The 22560-nt window shown below is 37.6% G+C and overlaps 1 protein-coding gene across 3 annotated transcripts in view; it reads right to left on the bottom strand.

Moving 5' to 3' along the window:
- SLCO1A2 (solute carrier organic anion transporter family member 1A2) overlaps positions 1 to 22560 on the bottom strand; it is a 135223-nt gene that overhangs the window by 25238 nt on the left and 87425 nt on the right. For all 3 annotated transcript variants that reach the window (XM_059185908.1, XM_059185907.1, XM_059185909.1), the window contains 4 exons: positions 11896 to 12037; positions 7163 to 7295; positions 3743 to 3849; positions 1116 to 1262 (listed from right to left, as the gene is read on the bottom strand). In XM_059185908.1, the coding sequence (XP_059041891.1) occupies positions 1116 to 1262; positions 3743 to 3849; positions 7163 to 7295; positions 11896 to 12037 (529 nt within the window). The remainder of the gene's footprint in view (positions 1 to 1115; positions 1263 to 3742; positions 3850 to 7162; positions 7296 to 11895; positions 12038 to 22560) is intronic.

Below are 22560 nucleotides of genomic sequence, written 5' to 3'. Positions count from 1 at the left end.
TATTTATTGAATAAAGAAACACAGATTATAACAAGGGGTTTGTTAATTTATTCTTTCAAGATAAATATTTGTATTTTTTCAAGATAAATAAATAAGTGATTTGAAAGGACAGAAAAGAAAAACATCAAAAAAGCTTATTGAAAAATCAATGAATGATCAAAAAGAGCCAAAGATTACTTGGGGTAAGATCCTCTAAATATTTTGTTCTATCTCAATTATGTATAACTCTGCTCCAATTTTCTTTCACCCTCTTTGACATTTCTGATTCTTAAAATATATGTCTACATTAATAGCAAAATATGTCCAAACTAAAAGTTACACTTTTGTAAATAACAACAGATGGAACAACTAAAGAATACAAATAAGCTATTCATAATAAATTAAGAACATTTAGGAGATTAGTAGACTACATAAGAAGGTAGATCTTATTTTGGTTATTGTGGGAGGTGACAATGATTGATTTTAGAAAAGGAAATTTCACGAAACATAACCAAAAGTATGAACCAGATATTTGTGAAGAATCTGAAAAAGCCTGACTAGCATGGAGAGATTGTGAAGAAAACAAACAGATTGAGTAGTAATTGGAGAGATTAGATTTAGTAAAGAAAGAGCTAGTATGTTTTATTAATATGGTAAGGAAGACATGATTAAAACATTTGAGAAAAAATATACTGCAAGAGTGTTTATTAGAAATTGAAAGAATATGCTAGTGATAACATGACCAATGAAGGTGTTATAATAATCTATAGATGAAGTAATGAAGACCCAAACAAAAATACATGTAATGAAAATAGAAAGATTTTGAATGTAAGAGACATTTTAAAGAAAACATTGGTAAGTCACTTAACAGACTTGGTATAGAATGGTGTCAAGGAAATGGATGAGTCAAAGAGAACTCCAGGGGTACTAAATGAGTGGTATTTTTAATAGCAAAAAGCAGAGTTAGAAAAGAGGCTTATTTGGAGTTAGCTCAATTTGGTAAACTTTTATTGATGACCAGCTGTACCAAGGTACTCTTCTCATCATTCTGGAAATCACTGAGTCCAAGTAACTGACATCCACCTGTAAGGAACTTCCTTTCCTGAGGAGAGGTTAAGGCAGATTTTCAAACTCACCAATATATAAAGGAGAGTTTTCAGATTTGGCAAAATCTTCTATGTAGGAAATACCCAAAGGCATGATGGGAGTTTCGCCAATTCCACGTATGATATTTCCTACTAGTACATACACCCACATTAATGATTTCACTTCTTTCACACAGTCTGTATTAAAAGAAAAAAAAAAGATATTGTATTAGTGTTTTGGTAGTAAAGTATCAGTAATACTTAATTCTAGATTTTTGGTCAATATTTCAATTCTTTTTTTTTTTTAAAGATTTTATTTATTTACTTGACAGACAGAGATCACAAGTAGGCAGAGAGGCAGGCAGAGAGAGAGGAGGAAGCAGGCTCCCCGCAGAGCAGAGAACCCGATGTGGGGCTCAATTCCAGGACCCTGAGACCATGAGCTGAGCCTAATGCAGAGGCTTTAACCCACTGAGCCACCCAGGTGCCCCAACATTTCAATTCTTATGTGACATGGCATCTTGTCAATGATGTATACTACTATGTCAGCTATGCATTATTGGACCATTCTATTTGCATTTTCTGACAGGGTACTTAGGTATGGCCAAATGTAAGTGGCATGTTGGAGCCAGTTCCTACTGTGTTGGAATAGATGAGTGGTATACACATCTCTTTTCAATTTAATATTTGATAGCAACACATTGGTAGTTTGATGGCAGTATTTATACACACAAATTGACAAACACTAAAAGCCAGAAATTTTTTCCTTCCAGAGAGACAGTCTATCAGCACCTACTGAACCCAGCTGGCTGCTGTGAGAGCTACACCCCTTCTATACTAACTTAAGGAAGAGAAAAAAACAAACACAAATATCTCTTTCTAGAATTGATACTCTGAGATTTCAATAAGAATCTCCCTGAAGTTTGAATTCTCTACAGCTCTAATTACTTTATAGAAACTAAAAATATTTAACCAGGCCGTAATCACATTTTTTTAAAAAAGATTTTATTTGACAGACAGAGATCACAAGTAGGCAGAGAGGCAGGCAGAGAGAGAGAGAGAGAGGAGGAAGCAGGCTCCCTGCTGAGCAGAGAGCCCGATCCGGGGCTCTATCCCAGGACCCTGGGACCATGACCTGAGCTGAAGGCAGAGGCTTTAACCCACTGAGCCACCCAGGCGCACCCTGTAATCACATTTTATCTATAGAACCTACTGTATACTGTAACCATCAAATAATTTTTAACAGAGAAACCAAACCCAATCCTTGAAGCAGCGCTGCTCAGTAGAGTAACAAAGAGTAGGCCAAAGGGAATGAAAGGGAAGAAGATAGGAAGTTGTCTGAAAACAGCCAATTCTGTTCTAAGCCTATATGGCTATCAAGCCAGGAGGACACTCTTTAGGGTCATGTTTTCAGAAAAGTGAATGACAATTTATTTATGTCTTTTATAATCTGCCCAGGTACCCACAGATATGAGGCTCCTGAGCTCAGCTGGGCTAGAAATATCTTGTGAGGTTTATCTCTCAGTTATTCCCAGTCTAGAAAATCATAATGCCCATTTCTAGGTATTCATGTCCCCCCCCCCCCGCCCATGGTGAGCACAGTGTCTAGAGATCATGGGCACATTCTAGGCCTACTCAGGACAAAATTTAACATGTCAGGTAATCAAAGAATTAATGTACTTTTCTGGAAATTCTCTAGACTGGGAAGGTTTTGATTTATCTACTACAATGCAGATTAAAAAAAAAAAATAGGAAATAGGACCTAGATCAGCCTTTGGAAAAAGTCAGTTCAAGAAAAGAATATAGGCCACCATTGATGTCACAGGGGCTTTTTGTTTGTTTGTTGTTTCCCCAGGGAGTTGCTTTGGCTTAGAGTTTCTGAGACAGCTATTCTTATACTCCTTGAAACTGTTTAGTTTCCTCTGATTCCATGCCAGCAGTGAAATTCCCAGCCGTGGGGATGAATGTAACTCCTACTGATATGAATCCAGTATAAAAATGTCCCCATCAGAGGAAGAGAAGTTCTGGTCTGAGGTAAATCAGTGGGTTAGTTCCAGACTACGCATCGCCAGATGATTATATAGGTCCCTTCACATATGAAGGAGCAGAAGCTGGATGTTGGTGTCTGGGACTGCAGGAAGCCAGAAGCGCGACTATTGTGTCAGAATATGAATTAGTATCTCTGGTAAAGAGGAAGAAGTAGAGCAGAAAGACAAGGTCCTAGTTCAGCAGAAAGAGAATAGAGTAAATCAGAATCACAGTATACTTGCCTGCTTTCTCTGTTATAGAAGACCTGTGTTATAACACAAATCTTTTTGTTTCTGTTACTCATTTACAAATCATCAGCATAAATCCTCTTTCTAAGATGTTTTCCTCTGTGGAATAAACTCTAAGTGGTCCTTGGATGGATGTCTTTGACTTATTTTTAACTAACCATTTCAAAGAATAGATAGGACATTCTTATTATGTATATTCAAATATGAGAGGAATAACATTTAAATTACGGGCCATTTCTATTTCCCTCCATGATCTCCTCCAAAATCTCTGAAAAAAATTTTTTTTCTTTTGTTCATTTACCTTACTCACTTAACCAAACGTAATAACATTCAAAGCCCCTCAGCAGAAAGTGTTCAGTTACAAATTCACTGAACAGAAAGCAGTACAATGAAGTAGACAACCTGATGGATCTTCTGTTGGTCTGAAAATCTGGGTTCCATTTTCCATACACAAGAAACTGTTTGAGGACAAATTGCCTGAAACTGAAACTGTAGATTCATATTCATATCTGTATGAACACAGGGAAAACATGGCGATGTTAAGGAGCCAATGAAGACAATGTGAGCATTGTACAGATTAACTCCTGCTTCACTTAAGACACAACATCTAAATCCAGGAAAAATTTCTTTTCATTTTGCCACCTAATCATCATAAATTAATATAATCAAAAAGAATTTGCCACTCACTGTCAAGGTACAATCCCATGACAGCTAACTTTCAATTATCTGTATGTGAATGAGCTACCTTTTAAATCATCTGACATTAATCTTCAGTGGTTTTTAGGTGATCATTTCCTGGAAATAATTACTGTGGGAGAAGGAACAGAAACTAACACAAAGAATAGACTTAACAAAATATAATTAAAGGCTTGTGGGGGAAAAAAAACAACACAACAAAACAGGTCTCCCATTTCTGAGAATCCAAACAATAATCCCTTCATGTGTTCATTAGTGTCCTCAGAGAAACAAAACATGTACCCATCATAATGAGAAACCTTAGGAGAATCTCAAACACTGTGGCAGCACAATGTAATGACTTTTTCTTTTCTCATTAGAACAAAAGTGTTAATAATCGTGACTATTATCTTAGGCAAATTACCACAAGATCCATATGCCTTTTCCCAGAAAGAAAATTACATGCTGCAACAATGGAGGAAAATATGTCCAGGTCTCTTTGTTAGTAATTGCACTGGGTTGGTTTCTATATTTCTATTAGAGAAGAGAAAGCCAAAGAAAACTTGCCTTTCTGAGTTTCAAATAAGCTAAAGAGTGTTATGCTTGGATGTCACCAAAAGTCCTAATCATTGTGTTACAGAACATAATAAAAAGGGTTAAAATACCTTCCCCTTAGAATAACTGCCCAGAGATACCCATAGAATTTGGCTTTGAATTGTGGACAAAGGCTCTGTCTCCAAGCCCATGATCCCATGAAACATGGGAGCTTCAGACGAAAAAACAAAAAACCAAAAACCAAAAAAAAAACCTAACCTTTGACAGAGTGTAGAAAGAAATTAAAATAATAGCTGAATATTACTTGTTTCTCCTTGAAAACTCTGATCCCTTCAGAAATAACTGAAAGTTGGAGTATCTTTTTCATTTAAATTACTTCTTAAAACCCAGTAACTCATTCCATGTCCATTCATTCCCCCAAATATTTCCAAATTGGTAGTAATGGATTTTAAAATAGGAAAGGAAAAAAACAAAATACTATGTGGATAAAGAGAAGGGAAGATTTAACAAGAAGAGAGAGTTTAATAGGATTTTGAAAATAAAAAAAAGCAGATAAGTGAATGATCACTGAAATTGTGGATATGAGAAACATAACCCCGAGTAAGTGGCTATAGGAGAGCAACTAAACACATGCCATAGAAACCTGGAAAGCTTCAGGCAAGAAACAAGATACTTCTAATGTGAGAGTATGCATGGTCCCAAAAGAGAATTGCTTTAAAGTGTGTATAAGGAGCAGTTAAGCCTTTATAGACATCCTCTGCCATCGACACTGATTATGGCCTTTGTCTCTAGAGACTAAATAGGTACTGAGGCTAGGGAAGCCATACTAAAAACTGCAGATATTAGGTTAAAAAAATCTACATACTGAAAATCAAGATTCCCACCTCCATGTTCTGGTAGCCAAGCTCCAACCTCCCAGAAAACAAATTGGAGAATCACCACTTAAGAAAACTCACTGTTTAGGGGCAGTTCTAAGTCACCTAAAAAATAGCCAGTCCCTATACAATCACCCTACAAAGAAGTCCTCCATTAATTAAGCCTTATACACATACACAGAACTTCCAGTTAGTTGCTTGTTGTTATTCCTCTTTCTTAAATGTGACTAGATAACCGAGAACCACCAGATATATGGGGAAAGCCTGTAACAGAATTCAAATAGTAGAAGTTCTAGAAAGAGAAAATGGGGAGGAGGTACATCATCAAAGAAATAATACATGTAAGTTGTCCAGATTGAAGTCACCTAGCACAATGGAAGAAAAGGATTTATACCAAGATAGTTATGATGAATCCAGACTCCAGAGCTTAAAAGAAAACCCCAGTAGCTCCCAGAGAAAAGAAACTGGTCACAGGGATTAGAATGGCATAAGAGTCTCAATAGTAACATTGGAAACCATAAAACACTGGAATGATGTCTCCAAAATCCTTAGGAAAATATTTCCAATCTAGAATTTTATATCAGCCAGGCTATCAATCAAATATGAGAGTAGAATAGAATATTTTCAGATGTCCACGGTCTTAAATTTTCTACTTCCTTTACATATTTTTCCAGAAACCTATTAGATTATGTTTTCCACAAAAAGAAGTAAGAGTAAAAAGAAAAGCAGAAGATATGATAGCCAAGATATAAGTTAACTAAATGGAGAATAGAAGCAAACAAATTCCAAGGATAACAGTGAGGGAAGATTTCAAGGAAGGAGCCATGCACCAAGCCTGGGGAGATTCCCATTCAGACTGCAGACAAAGAATTGATGGTGACATAGAACTATCTCTAAAACAAAAATGAGACTCCGTGATATGTATGAGCATTTTGAGAATTTGCCCTATCAGTGGAGACTTTGCTGATGATTAGTGAGAGATTAGAAAGAAAGAAAGAAAGAAAATGACTCAAGTAAAAAGAGAACAATTATTAAATCCAAGGAAAATAAAGATGATATAAAAAAGGAATAACAACATGGTTCAGCAATGAAAGATACTTACATAGTCATACACATGGAAATAGTGAATATAATTTTATAGCAGAAAATCAATATATGTTACAGAACACAAAAGTATTAACAAATGGATGAACATTTACTTAGAACCATGGAGACAAATAGCAGAAGAAAGTACTAAAAGATTTACAAGTAGCTACTCATGGAAAGCAGTAATATGAACAATGTTGAAGGGATAGGGGACAATTCTTTTTTCAAAACAAATTTAATTTTACAAGTTGATGCACGTATTACTTTGGTAAAAATTAAAATAAAAATCATCCTTCAGACTGGTCTTTTAGTGACCTACATACAAGTAAACAGAACCTCATTGTATTAGAAGTGTCTAAAGACATTTTACCAGGTCCTAAGACTCTTTTCATCAGACTCCACTCCATAAAGTCCCAAATCTCTGTTTCATAGATGGACAAAATGTGACTATGTAAGTGAAGCAAGGCAGCCTAGAGCCCAACTGACTTGTGGAACGAAATCTGCATCTTTCAGCTCCCATTGCTGTGCTCTGTGCTTTTAGGAAGTATTGTTCCTAGAAAGGAAATTTCAAGTTTCATTCCATATAGCCAAAAGTTGAACATAAAAAGTCACCAGAAACTGGTATACTTACCGGTCCATGAGGAAATGAGGTAGAGATTGTAAGAAACACCCTAGGCCCATAACCACACATCCAACACCAATCAGTATAGGTCTATGTAATTTGGTTCCAAAATAACTCACAAATATAATCAACAAAAGATTTCCTAGGAAAAAATTAAGATAAAAATGAATATCTTAATAAGTATGATCAATAGCTTAGCTTCATCCAGTCATTTACTATCTGGCATTTATTGTATAAAAACTATTTTGAGTACCAGGACTGGTGCTAGCAATGCATGAAGCAATATATGAATAATAAGACACAACTCCTGCTTTGAAGAATGACTCTGTTTCACAATCTCAACAAATATGTAAACAGATCTCTGTGGAACATGAATATTTAAAGAGGGCAGGGCACCTGGGTGGCTCAGTGGGTTAAGCCGCTGCCTTCGGCTCAGATCATGATCTCAGGGTCCTGGGATCGAGTCCCGCATCGGGCTCTTTGCTCAGCAGGGAGTCTGCTTTCCTTCCTCTCTCTCTGCCTACCTCTCTGCCTACTTGGGATCTCTCTCTCTCAAATAAATAAATAAAATCTTTAAAGAGGGCAGAAGAGAAGCCATTGGAAGGGACTGAGCAATGGTTCTAAGAGATATTAAAGACTGTGCGTGTGATTATGTAGCTTAGAAAAATAGGATGCAAAGTAGGTGTTAGACTATATGTCACCTCTGGCCTTTCTCTCCATGTCTGCTCCATACTTGAAAAGAGAAGCCAAAGTCAAATTCAGATAGATATATGTTTTAACTCGTGCTTTAAATATAACTAAATATTGATCAATATAACCAACCCAGAGATTTTTAATTTTACTTCTAAGGGTGAAATTACTTCTACCCTTAGAAGTAAAAAAAAAAAAAAAAATAGTAGGTCCTCACTTCTCCAACTGGGTCTTAGAAGTAAGTCTTGCTTTGAGAAGTCAATTCAATAATAAATTTATCCATGTCTTAGGATGAAGTTTAAGGATAAAGAAACTAATTGTGGAGGCCCCATTCTAATGGGCAGGCCCTTGATAAGAATGGTATAAAAGGTTGTAAAATTTAATAATCAATATTTTCCCTCATCCTACTCTGCATAGGAAACTTCTATGATGAGCTTGAGAACTATAAAAATTTAAAAAACTCTCCCTTAAGTTTTTAATAATTTTCCAAGTAGTAGTGCATATTTTGAAGACTTTTCTTCCCATATCTGTTTCTCTCTAGTCTGCCTTGTAAGAAGAAGAGGTGTCAGTACCTACATTGTTTGATATGAACAGCGCCCCACCAAGTGCTACCACAGTGACCACCCTAGGTTTCTAAAATCCCCATCATCAAAGCCATCCATGTTGAAGGTATTATCTCTAGAAATCCACCATTGGAAATCCATATCCATTTTGGAAACAAGAAGAGAGGAAGAGCCTCCTCTCCACATAAGGGTGAGCTTTTCAAGCTGCCTCTCTCAGTTGGTAAAATAATCACATGAGAGGGAATAGAAATGGATAGATAAGATTTTATGAAGGGTATGGAGAACATGGTCTATAAAAATTACTGAGGAAAGGTAAGCAAACTAATGCTGCTTTATTGGCATTTGTAAATTGTCTTTCCTCTTCCCTTCAGCCATTATTTCAGATCTTCATCATTCTTCTCAAGCCACCTATTGCCACTCACTCTCCATAGTCAATATTTCCCACTTTGTCAAGAAATTTGGGGCAGTCATGTTTTCCACCTTACGGCCTTACCACCTTCCTTCAGTTTCGGAGGTTGTGGTGCCCATCCAACCATCCAAAGTCCAACACCCTATCTGGGCACTCCCATTCTCTCCAGCAACCTACTCCAAGAATTAAAATCTCTCTCATACAATTTAAGTCTCTCTTTCTCTGCTGTGTTTTAATTACAGATATTCTCTAGTTTCTCTCTAAACCGACAGTCACCTGTAGTCACAGATTCCACTTCTTCCCCTCCCCTTCTTTCCCAAAGTCATTGCTCCCTTCCTGCCTTCTAGCTTCTCTATCTACTGTTCAGGTAAAAGTGCCCTGGCCAACATCATAATTATCATACCATAAAACCCAGGGTATAGTTTTCTATCCTTGTCTAACTGGATATGTCTTATGCTTTTGAGACTGTTGACAATTTTTTTCTTTTGGAAACGTCTACTCCCTTGGTATCTATCATAATATTCTCTCCTAATTTCTCTCTTAATTCTCTGATTATTCCTTCTCTTAACACTTTGGTGGGCTCCTTGCTTCCACTTGTTCCTTATATATTGGTGCACCTCAGGGATCCAGCTTTTATCCCTGGTATTTATCTCTCTCTACCATCTCCCTAAATAGCCTCATCTGTTCTTTACTTTTAACAACTACTGGCTTACTCAGTAATCAGTAGCTCCAGCCCAAACAGTTCCTCCAATGCTTCTAGCTCATATAACTGCCATGCAGACAACCTTACTCAAAGAGCTCACTGCTAATACCATAAATAGTTTGCCTAAACAGAAATCATCATCATCCCCATAGCCACCAGCACAATCTCGACCCCTTCTTCTATTCTCTGTCCCAGTACCACTATCCACTCCACTGCCCAAATGTAAATCTGGGGATTCCTGCTTTTCTCATCTGCCACATCTAATCTTCCACTAAGTTCTCAGGAACCTAACTGCTCAGTATTTTGTAGGTCACCCTCTTCTCTGTATATCTATAGTACGATCCTGACTCAGACCCAGACAGCTCTCTCTTGTGCTTTTGTGTTAGCCTGTTAGGATCCTCTCTGGTTGACTGGTCACCTTTAAACGTATCTCTAACATAGCCACAAGCATGGCCTTGATTAAAAGCAAATCTGACCTGTTTGTTTGTTTGTTTGTTTATATTTTATTTATTTATTTGACAGAGAGAGAAAGAGATCACAAGTAGGCAGAGAGGCATGCAGAGAGAGAGGAGGGAAGCAGGCTCCCTGTTGAGCAGAGAACCTGATGCAGTACTCGATCCCAGGACCCTGAGATCGTGACCTGAGTGATCCCAGCACCCTGAGATCATGACCTGAGCCAAAGGTAGAGGCTCAACCCACTGAGCCACCCAGGCGCCCCTGACCTTTGTTTTAAATAGCTGCTTTTAACCTGTGGTGTATAAACAAACCTCAAGGAGTCCATGAATAGAAATCAGGGTTCCATGAACTTGAGTGAGGAAAAAAAGTTGTGTCTTTTATTTTCACTAAGTTTTAATTAAAATTAATATTAGCATTTTCTTTGATAGTGAGAGTAGGTATAAACTATGTAGCATTAACAGTACTTAAGATTTTGTCACAGATTGTCACCAATAGAAGTTACAGATATTTGCTTACGATATTATAGTTGTTGCAGATACCTCAAAATATCAACCCTACTTATTACTTTAAAAATTAGTGTAGATATTATATTTAGTATATTAGTAAGCACAAATATTACTATATGACAGTCATTTTAATATTTTGATAACTTTACTCAAAGTTTTTTTTTTACTTTTATAATTTTTATTTTATGTAAATTCCATAGCAAGCATACAAGGCTAACCATAGTCCATTTCTCACCCCTGCCCATTTCTCCAGACTCCTATCTTAATAAATTCCACATAAGCTTTGTGAGTCAATAATACTGGGCTGAATGTTACTCCCCATACAAATTACTATGCTACCTCGCCCTTAAGCTTCTTCTATTGAAATTCCCTTCACATACATCCTTGTTTCTTCACCTAGAAAACTTTTTACTTATCCTTCAACATCTTCCCCAAGTAAGGCTGTGTCCCTGATGTGTGTTCTTATAGGACTTTGCATCTACCTATACTACCAAACTTACTGCATTCAATTAAAATTATTATTGTACATCAATGCCATCCCTTGGATTGTGAGCTGGGTCCAAGCTGGACTGTATAAAGAGTTATATCTTTTCTCCATCCCCAGGATCCAGCATATGAGTGGTGCAGAGTTGTGTCTGGGGGGGGGGTGGTTGAACACTAGGAGACAAACAAGATCAAACATCACCTGTTTCCGTTATCCCTCTCCTCAAACCCAGTTTTTCTTTCAGATATTGAATAAGTATATTAAAGATAACTTGCACCTTGGAGGAGGTAGAAGCTACTCTAAAACTGAAAGAAAGGTGTTCATAGTTCTACGCAGCTTTGTTTATAGAAGTCTTTCTCTTCCTCATTCTTCCTGTGTCTTCACATCTTCCCAGTCCTCCACAAAAAGCAGATAGTAAGAATAGATTCTATTCTTTCCTAGAGTCTGTTTCTGAAATAAATTCAGGGAGATAGAAAAACAGTTCCTTTTTCCTTCTGCACTTAGAAAGAATTGTTAACTTCCCAGAACAGCAGAAGAAAAATATTCATGTTTTCCTCTAGAAAACAGATTCCTTTGTTTTCCATGATGTGTATCTTCTAAATAGGAAGATGGGACTTTTAAAATTTATCAAATGATAGATTAGATACAAAAATTCTAAGTACCCTGCTACTCATACTAGATAACCAATAACTATTAGAGTAAAAATTCCAATGGTGAGATATGTGGCAATATTTGATTATTATTTGGGGGATAATACTTAAACTAACTGTTTCTAAGAATATTTCAAAGTTAGCAAGGCTATTCATTCCTTTTGGAAAACATGTTACTCAGATTAGATGTCCTAAAATTGCAAGTAAGGAGAATAAAATTCAAAGTAGCTTTATAGATAAAATAAAAGATAAAAAGAAGTAATGCAAAAATAATTCATTACCAATCTCAAAGCTCCCGTTAATAAATCCGACTAGAGATGTAGGGATGTTGAATTGTCTCTCTATTTGTGTGAGCATGGAATTCATATAAGATCCAGAGAGTGTTTTGGATACAAATGCACATGTTATTGCCAGAAGAAACATCTACAGAGAAAAAAGTGTGAGAAAACACAGGAAAAGTTTATTTTTGATCATGTATGTTTATATTTGCCACCTGTTGACAAAATATCTTCTACCATAAGACTGATTGTTTCCAAGATAAGTAACTCTTAAATATGCAAGAAACTTTTAATGTGGTCCATTCTTCTGGTCTTCCATGCCATGTTATCTCTTTGAAAACTCAAAGTGGGACTGAATTTTGTAGGTAGTTGTAGCCTCATTATTTTATAGGCACATCTTGTATATACACAGAGACAGCCATTCTAAATAAGATATAACTAATAGTTTTAAATAGATCTTCAGCACAATAATGATACCTGTAGTACAAAGAAGACATATACAATAAGAAAAAAAGGAACATGGCATTACAAAAGACATTATTTCTTTTTTTTTTTTTTTTAATTTTTTATTTTTTATAAACATATATTTTTTATATACATATATTTTTATCCCCAGGTCTGTGAATCACCGGGTTTACACACTTCACAGCACTCACCAAATCACATACCCTCCCCAATGTCCATAATCCCACCCCCTTCTCCCCAACCCCTTCCCCCCGGCAACCCTCAGTTTGTTTTGTGAGATTAAGAGTCACTTATGGTTTGTCTCCCTCCCAATCCCATCTTGTTTCATTTATTCTTCTACCCACTTAAGCCTCCATGTTGCATCACCACTTCCTCATATCAGGGAGATCATATGATAGTTGTCTTTCTCTGCTTGACTTATTTCGCTAAGCATGATACGCTCTAGTTCCATCCACGTTGTTGCAAATGGCAAGATTTCATTTCTTTTGATGGCTGCATAGTATTCCATTGTGTATATATACCACATCTTCTTGATCCATTCATCTGTTGATGGACATCTAGGTTCTTTCCATAGTTTGGCTATTGTGGACATTGCTGCTATAAACATTCGGGTGCATGTGTCCCTTTGGATCCCTACATTTGTATCTTTAGGGTAAATACCCAATAGTGCAATTGCTGGGTCATAGGGCAGTTCTATTTTCAACATTTTGAGGAACCTCCATGCTGTTTTCCAGAGTGGCTGCACCAGCTTGCATTCCCACCAACAGTGTAGGAGGGTTCCCCTTTCTCCGCATCCTCGCCAGCATCTGTCATTTCCTGACTTGTTGATTTTAGCCATTCTGACTGGTGTGAGGTGATATCTCATTGTGGTTTTGATTTGTATTTCCCTGATGCCGAGTGATATGGAGCACTTTTTCATGTGTCTGTTCGCCATCTGGATGTCTTCTTTGCAGAAATGTCTGTTCATGTCTTCTGCCCATTTCTTGATTGGATTATTTGTTCTTTGGGTGTTGAGTTTGCTAAGTTCTTTATAGATTCTGGACACTAGTCCTTTATCTGATATGTCGTTTGCAAATATCTTCTCCCATTCTGTCAGTTGTCTTTTGATTTTGTTAACTGTTTCCTTTGCTGTGCAAAAGCTTTTGATCTTGATGAAATCCCAGTAGTTCATTTTTTCCCTTGCTTCCCTTGCCTTTTGCGTTGTTCCTAGGAAGATGTTGCTGCGGCAGAGGTCGAAGAGGTTGCTGCCCGTGTTCTCCTCAAGGATTTTGATGGACTCCTTTCGTACATTGAGGTCCTTCATCCATTTTGAGTCTATTTTTGTGTGTGGTGTAAGGAAATGGTCCAATTTCATTTTTCTGCATGTGGCTGTCCAATTTTCCCAGCACCATTTATTGAAAAGGCTGTCTTTTTTCCATTGGACATTCTTTCCTGCTTTGTCGAAGATTAGTTGACCATAGAGTTGAGGGTCTATTTCTGGGCTCTCTATTCTGTTCCATTGATCTATGTGTCTGTTTTTGTGCCAGTACCATGCTGTCTTGATGATGACAGCTTTGTAATAGAGCTTGAAGTCCGGAATTGTGATGCCACCAACGTTGGCTTTCTTTTTCAATATCCCTTTGGCTATTCGAGGTCTTTTCTGGTTCCATATAAATTTTAGAATTATTTGTTCCATTTCTTTGAAAAAGATGGATGGTACTTTGATAGGAATTGCATTAAATGTGTAGATTGATTTAGGTAGCATAGACATTTTCACAATATTTATTCTTCCAATCCAGGAGCATGGAACATTTTTCCATTTCTTTGTGTCTTCCTCAATTTCTTTCATGAGTACTTTATAGTTTTCCGAGTATAGATTCTGTGTCTCTTTGGTTAGGTTTATTCCTAGGTATCTTATGGTTTTGGATGCAATTGTAAATGGGATTGACTCCTTAATATCTCTTTCTTCTGTCTTGCTGTTGGTGTATAGAAATGCAACTGATTTCTGTGCATTGATTTTATATCCTGACACTTTACTGAATTCCTGTATAAGTTCTAGCAGTTTTGGAGTGGAGTCTTTTGGGTTTTCCACATATAGTATCATATCATCTGCGAAGAGTGATAATTTGACTTCTTCTTTGCCGATTTGGATGCCTTTAATTTCCTTTTGTTGTCTGATTGCTGAGGCTAGGACCTCTAGTACGATGTTGAATAGCAGTGGTGATAATGGACATCCCTGCCGTGTTCCTGACCTTAGCGGAAAAGCTTTCAGTTTTTCTCCATTGAGAATGATATTTGCGGTGGGTTTTTCATAGATGGCTTTGATGATATTGAGGTATGTGCCCTCTATCCCTACACTTTGAAGAGTTTTGATCAGGAAGGGATGTTGTACTTTGTCAAATGCTTTTTCAGCATCTATTGAGAGTATCATATGGTTCTTGTTCTTACTTTTATTGATGTGTTGTATCACATTGACTGATTTGCGGATGTTGAACCAACCTTGCAGCCCTGGAATAAATCCCACTTGGTCGTGGTGAATAATCTTTTTAATGTACTGTTGAATCCGATTGGCTAGTATTTTGTTGAGTATTTTCGCATCTGTGTTCATCAAGGATATCGGTCTATAGCTCTCTTTTTTGGTGGGATCCTTGTCTGGTTTTGGGATCAAGGTGATGCTGGCCTCATAAAATGAGTTTGGAAGTTTTCCTTCCATTTCTATTTTTTGGAACAGTTTCAGGAGAATAGGAATTAGTTCTTCTTTAAATGTTTGGTAGAATTCCCCCGGGAAGCCGTCTGGCCCTGGGCTTTTGTTTGTTTGGAGATTTTTAATGACTGTTTCAATCTCCTTATTGGTTATGGGTCTGTTCAGGCTTTCTATTTCTTCATGGTTCAGTTGTGGTAGTTTATATGTTTCTAGGAATGCATCCATTTCTTCCAGATTGTCAAATTTATTGCCGTAGAGTTGCTCATAGTATGTTCTTATAATAGTTTGTATTTCCTTGGTGTTAGTTGTGATCTCTCCTCTTTCATTCATGATTTTATTTATTTGGGTCCTTTCTCTTTTCTTTTTGATAAGTCGGGCCAGGGGTTTATCAATTTTATTAATTCTTTCAAAGAACCAGCTCCTAGTTTCGTTGATTTGTTCTATTGTTTTTTTGGTTTCTATTTCATTGATTTCTGCTCTGATCTTTATGATTTCTCTTCTCCTGCTGGGCTTAGGGTTTCTTTCTTGTTCTTTCTCCAGCTCCTTTAGGTGTAGGGTTAGGTTGTGTACCTGAGACCTTTCTTGTTTCTTGAGAAAGGCTTGTACCGCTATATATTTTCCTCTCAGGACTGCCTTTGTTGTGTCCCACAGATTTTGAACCGTTGTATTTTCATTATCATTTGTTTCCATGATTTTTTTCAATTCTTCTTTAATTTCCCGGTTGACCCATTCATTCTTTAGAAGGATACTGTTTAGTCTCCATGTATTTGGGTTCTTTCCAAACTTCCTTTTGTGGTTGAGTTCTAGCTTTAGAGCATTGTGGTCTGAAAATATGCAGGGAATGATCCCAATCTTTTGATACTGGTTGAGTCCTGATTTAGGACCGAGGATGTGATCTATTCTGGAGAATGTTCCATGTGCACTAGAGAAGAATGTGTATTCTGTTGCTTTGGGATGAAATATTCTGAATATATCTGTGATGTCCATCTGGTCCAATGTGTCATTTAAGGCCTTTATTTCCTTGCTGATCTTTTGCTTGGATGACCTGTCCATTTCAGTGAGGGGAGTGTTAAAGTCCCCTACTATTATTGTATTGTTGTTGATGTGTTTCTTTGATTTTGTTATTAATTGGTTTATATAGTTGGCTGCTCCCACGTTGGGGGCATAGATATTTAAAATTGTTAAATCTTCTTGTTGGACAGACCCTTTGAGTATGATATAGTGTCCTTCCTCATCTCTTATTACAGTCTTTGGCTTAAAATCTAATTGATCTGATATAAGGATTGCCACTCCTGCTTTCTTCTGATGTCCATTAGCATGGTAAATTCTTTTCCACCCCCTCACTTTAAATCTGGAGGTGTCTTCGGGCTTAAAATGTGTTTCTTGGAGGCAACATATAGATGGGTTTTGTTTTTTTATCCATTCTGATACCCTGTGTCTTTTGACAGGGGCATTTAGCCCATTCACATTCAGGGTAACTATTGAGAGATATGAATTTAGTGCCATTGTATTGCCTGTAAGGTGACTGTTACTGTATATGGTCTCTGTTCCTTTCTGGTCTACCACTTGTAGGCTCTCTCTTTGCTTAGAGGACCCCTTTCAATATTTCCTGTAGAGCTGGTTTGGTATTTGCAAATTCTTTCAGTTGTTGTTTGTCCTGGAAGCTTTTAATCTCTCCTTCTATTTTCAATGATAGCCTAGCTGGATATAGTATTCTTGGCTGCATGTTTTTCTCGTTTAGTGCTCTGAAAATATCATGCCAGCTCTTTCTGGCCTGCCAGGTCTCTGTGGATAAGTCAGCTGCCAATCTAATATTTTTACCATTGTATGTTACAGACTTCTTTTCCCGGGCTGCTTTCAGGATTTTCTCTTTGTCATTGAGACTTGTAAATTTTACTATTAGGTGACGGGGTGTGGGCCTATTCTTATTGATTTTGAGGGGCATTCTCTGAACCTCCTGAATTTTGATGCTCGTTCCCTTTGCCATATTGGGGAAATTCTCCCCAATAATTCTCTCCAGTATACCTTCTGCTCCCCTCTCACTTTCTTCTTCTTCTGGAATCCCAATTATTCTAATGTTGTTTCGTCTTATGGTGTCACTTATTTCTCGAATTCTCCCCTCGTGGTCCAGTAGCTGTTTGTCCCTCTTTTGATCAGCTTCTTTATTCTCTGTCATTTGGTCTTCTATATCACTAATTCTTTCTTCTGCCTCATTTATCCTAGCAGTGAGAGCCTCCATTTTTGATTGCACCTCATTAATAGCTTTTTTGATTTCAACTTGGTTAGATTTTAGTTCTTTTATTTCTCCAGAAAGGGCTTTTATATCTCTCGAGAGGGTTTCTCTAATATCTTCCATGCCTTTTTCGAGCCCGGCTAGAACCTTGAGAATTGTCATTCTGAACTCTAGATCTGACATATTACCGATGTCTGTATTGATTAGGTCCCTAGCCTTCGGTACTGCCTCTTGTTCTTTTTTTTGTGGTGAATTTTTACGTCTTGTCATTTTGTCCAGATAAGAGTAAATGAAGGGGCAAGTAAAATACTAAAAGGGTGGCAACAACCCCAGGAAAATATGCTTTAGCCAAATTAGAAGAGATCCAAAATCGTGAGTGGGGAGAAAGGGGATAAAAAGAGGTTCAAAAAGGAAGAAAGAAAAAAGAAAAAAAAAAAAAAAAGAAAAGAAAAGAAAAGAATTTTTTTTAAAAAAGAAAACACCTAAGAAAAATGTAAAAAAATATATATATATATATATTAGATAAACTATTAAAAAATCGTTAAAAAAGAAAAAGGTAACAGTTAAAAAAAAAAATTTTACCTGAAGGCGAGAAAAGAAAAAAAAAAAAAATGAAAAAGAAAAAATTAAATTAACTGCAAGACTAAAAAAAATCACAGGAAAAAAGCCATGAGTTCCGTGCTTGGCTTTCTCCTCCTCTGGAATTCTGCTGCTCTCCTTGGTATTGAAACCGCACTCCTTGGTAGGTGAACTTGGTCTCGGCTGGATTTCTTGTTGATCTTCTGGGGGAGGGGCCTGGTGTAGTGATTCTCAAGTGTCTTTGCCCCAGGCGGAATTACACCGCCCTTACCCGGGGCCGGGGTGAGTAATCCGCTCGGGTTTGCTTTCAGGAGCTTTTGTTCCCTGAGCGCTTTCCGTAGAGTTCCAGAGGACGGGAATACAAATGGCGGCCTCCTGGTCTCCGGCCCGGAGGAGCCGAGAGCCCAGGGCCCCACTCCTCAGTGCGCCCTCAGAGAACAGCGCCCAGTTACTCCCGTCTGCCTGACCTCCGGCCGCGCTCCGAGCTCACCGAGCCTGCGACCGGTTCAAGGTAACACGGAGCTGCGAGCTTACTGTCGGCTCTGTCTCTGTAGCCGGCTTTCCCGTTCCAATACCCGCAAGCTCTGCGACACTCAGACACCCCCGATCCTTCTGTGACCCTGCGGGACCTGAGGCCACGCTGACCCCGCGTGGGCTTCGCCCCGGTTTAGCCTCTGGAGCGATGTCCCTCAGCGGAACAGACTTTTAAAAGTCCTGATTTTGTGCGCGGTTGCTCCGCCGCTTGCCGGGAGCCGGCCCCTCCCCCCGGGGTCTATCTTCCCGTCGCTTTGGATTCACTTCTCCGCCGGTCCTACCTTTCAGAAAGTGGTTGTTTTTCTGTTTCCAGAATTGCTGTTCTTCTTCTCTTCGATCTGCCGATGGATTTTCAGGTGTTTGCAATCTTTAGATAAGCTATCTAGCTGATCTCCGGCTAGCTGAAGCAGTCTCAGCTTGCTACTTCTCCGCCATCTTGACTCCTCCAAAAGACATTATTTCTATAGTAAATTTGTTCAGGCTCTCTCCAAAATAATAGGTAAGTTATGCAACATTAGATTGCTGCTCACTCCCAGTTTATTTATTTAAAACCATGTTATATGTTATAATATATTTACATATATTATATTAAAGTAACTATAACCATTATAAAAATGTTTCTAAACTGACCAGGTATTTGCTATAAGAAAAGAGTATGAATACAATAAATTTCCATGCATTGAATTACATTTCCTGTATACTGATATAGTTTCAAAGGACAGTCAGGTTGATGGGATCCATACAAAAAAAAATAAGGACAACTTAACAAATAGAACCATTGTGATCACCAAAAGCTAGTATGGTCTCACTGAAAACATGGAAAAGTAAAAAATTTGGTAGTTTTATTAAATTAGAAAGAAACAGACTTAGATTTCAGTAGACGATTTGGCAAAGAAGTCTTATATACTAGATAATACTATAGTTAGGTAGATTACGCACTGCTTCAACACCAACAAATTAGTGATGAATAGATTTAGGTCATCTTGAATGGTGGTTTCCAACCCTATGCCATAGACTTTTTCCTTGGTCCCACCTAAAGACGTTTCCTGATGACAATCCCATCCTGGGAGACTGTTCAGTCTATGCTCTAACCAGCATACTCAAATCACTAAAATCCTCACCCCTCCACGTGCCACATTCCCATTCTTGAACCAACCCCTCAATTTATATTGCACTTGTACAGACCCTTCAAAATTATTAACAATCTTTTCTATTTCTCAGTCTTCAACCCAGTCAGGAGCTTTTCATGACCAGCAAATGATCTCTGCAACAGTCGTCATCAAACTTACCTCCATCTCTTCCTCTCTAATTCCCCTCCTGCCTTTGAAGGATAGGTGTCCCTTTTCCATTACAATAAAATCCCTCCACTCGCGCTTTTTGAATCCATTCTTCCCATTTGAGATTATGATTTTTCAGTAAATACTCTCTCCTCTATTTCCAACCTCACACCCTTTACTGCCTCTCTCCCCACTATAAGTATATCTAAGATATTTTCTGTCTTTAAAAAAATATTTTTTTCCTTAACCCCTGATAGTTGCTACTCCAGCTAACACCAGGCTATTTGGAAGAATAATGTAGGTTTATTGCCTAGACTCTAACCTACCATTCACCCTTTATCTCCCTCCTGTCTGTCTTCTCCTGAAGCTACTCCATGAAAGGTCAAATACAACTTCTTAGTTTCCATGTTCAACAGATACTTCTCAGTCCTCAACTAACCTGTTGTCTCTGAATGATTTGACCCCACTAATCACTCTTTTCTTCCTGAAATTCCCTACCTCCGTGTATACCTAAATGTCCACCTACCTTCTAGACTCTTTTTTCAGTCTTCTCTTTGGCCAGCCCCTTCGGGATTTGTTTTATACCTTCTACTCTTTGTGTTATATGTGCTCTCCCTAAGAAACCTCACTTATTCCCATAGCTTTCCCTATCACTCATATGCTGAAATCTCTCAAATGTACACATTCCTGAGATAATTGCCAGCATTCCTTAGTTGCCTCTAGTCTTGTCCATACCTACACTCCCTCCACTTGCCACAACCATTAATTTGGAGCTTAGTAAATATCTGTCAAATGAATTAATAAAATGCATAACTAGCATGTGATTTCACTTCTTGAAATGTTTTAGTGATTTCCCATAAACAAAAATCTCTACTTTTTTAGATGACAAAAAAATGTCTCATCTATAACTCAGGATCATCTCCTGCTGCTTATCCCTGGACATAATGTACTACTTACAGCTTCTTCTTCTTCTTCTTCTTCTTTTTTTTTTCAGTTTTCCAAGATTCATTGTTTATGCACCACACCCAGTGCTCCATGCAATACGTGCCCTCCTTAATACCCACCACTGGGCTCACCCAACCCCTCACCCCCCTCCCCTCCAAAACCCTTAGTGTGTTTCTCAGTGTTCACAGTCTCTCATGGTTTGTCTCCCCCTCTTATTTCCCCCAACTCACTTCTCTCCCTCTCCCAATGTCCTCTGTGTTATTCCTTATGCTCCACAAGTCAGTGAAACCATATCATAAATGACTCTCTCTGCTTGACTTATTTCACTCAGCATACTCTCCTCAGTTCTGTTTACTTACAGTTTCTTAATTCACCATGCCATTTCATGTCTCAAGAGCCTTTTATAGGATGGTATCCCACTTGTAAAGTTTTTCTTCCCCTTATGCACCTGATAAATGTATACTCTATTTCTACTATCAACTCTATCATCATTTCTATTGTGGAGCCTTCCTTGTCCCTCTCCTCCCCAGGCAGCCTTGACTACTCACTCATTACCTACCTGCTGTGTACTGTTTCTATTGTAGCTCTTATCATAATGCACATTATGTATGTGCTTGGATGCCTATAACCTCCTCCCTCACTATACTGTGAATAATTCAAATATAGGATTCATATATTATTTACCTTTGTATCTTTGGTGTCTAGTAAATACTTAAAGACTAGTAGGCACTCAAATACAAGTTTGCTGAATGAATGACAGAATAAGTATTCAGCAACATCCTGAAGAAGTGGTCAGAGCTGAAAGTAGGCTGAATATAAGATGAAATATAATAGAATTAAATAAATACTCCTAAGCTGAGTTGGCTATACCAATTCATTTGGAGAAATCTGAATAGAAATTTATGTGAAAAAGACCTGGGAGATTTAAATAGCAAGCTCAGTATGAGTCAAACCCATTACTTGGCTGAAAAGATAATATGGCTATATCTCTAGTTGATTATTCTTTTATAGTAAATGTCATTTGTAGAAACCAACTTCACAGTATAAATCTTTGCAGAGCACATGATTGAGAATAAAAAATTTCATATGATTTTATAACTCAGGTTTTATATTTAAAAGTAATGTCTACCAAATAACATGTGAATTATATTTGGGAGAATAATTCTTTTTTACACTTTAAGGAAGGAAACTAGGTGAATCATGACCCCATTGTTTTTTCCTAAAACACCTAGATGGGTAACCGAAACAGTTTGGTTCTAGTCTCAAAGTGAAAGCAACTAGTGGCTATTCTGACTCATATACGCAAAATATGTATGTAAAATAGCCTCTATTTTTATGTAGCTAGTCTAACTAGTATTTAATAGTACTGCCCAGAGTTCCAAGAAAACTTATTTTGAGTACAGTCTTCTGATGCTGTATAAAGAATTTTGTTTAGTATGCATATTTCTAAGTTTAGAGAAGCAAAAAGAAAAAAAAATCTGACTATTAGGCATTTGGAATCCAATTTCACATGATAAGCATGTCCTCTCAATATTTTTCCATCACAAGAACATCAATATTTAATCTTGCCAAACTCCAAAGTAAGCAAATATTAAATTAAGAGCAATTGACTTGACTTTTTTAAAATTTAAATTCAATTAGCCAACATATAGTAGTACATCATTAGTTTCAGATATAGTATTCAATAATTCATTAGTTGCATATAACACCCAGTGCTCATTACCGCATGTGCCCTGCCTATCATCCGGTTACCCCATCCCCCTACCCACCTCCCCTTCAGCAACCCTTAGTTTGTTTTCCAGAGTTAAGAGTCTCTCATGGCTTGTCTCCCTCTCTGATTTCTTCCCATTTAGTTTTCCCTCCCTTCCCTTATGATCCTCTTCACTATTTCTTTTATTCCACATATGAGTGAAACCATGTGATAATTGCCTTTCTCTGATTGTCTTACTTGA

The sequence above is a fragment of the Mustela lutreola genome, chromosome 8, assembly GCF_030435805.1.
Source record: "Mustela lutreola isolate mMusLut2 chromosome 8, mMusLut2.pri, whole genome shotgun sequence".
Classification (NCBI taxonomy): Eukaryota; Metazoa; Chordata; class Mammalia; order Carnivora; family Mustelidae; genus Mustela; species Mustela lutreola.
This window is presented reverse-complemented; position numbering and strand designations above follow the sequence as displayed.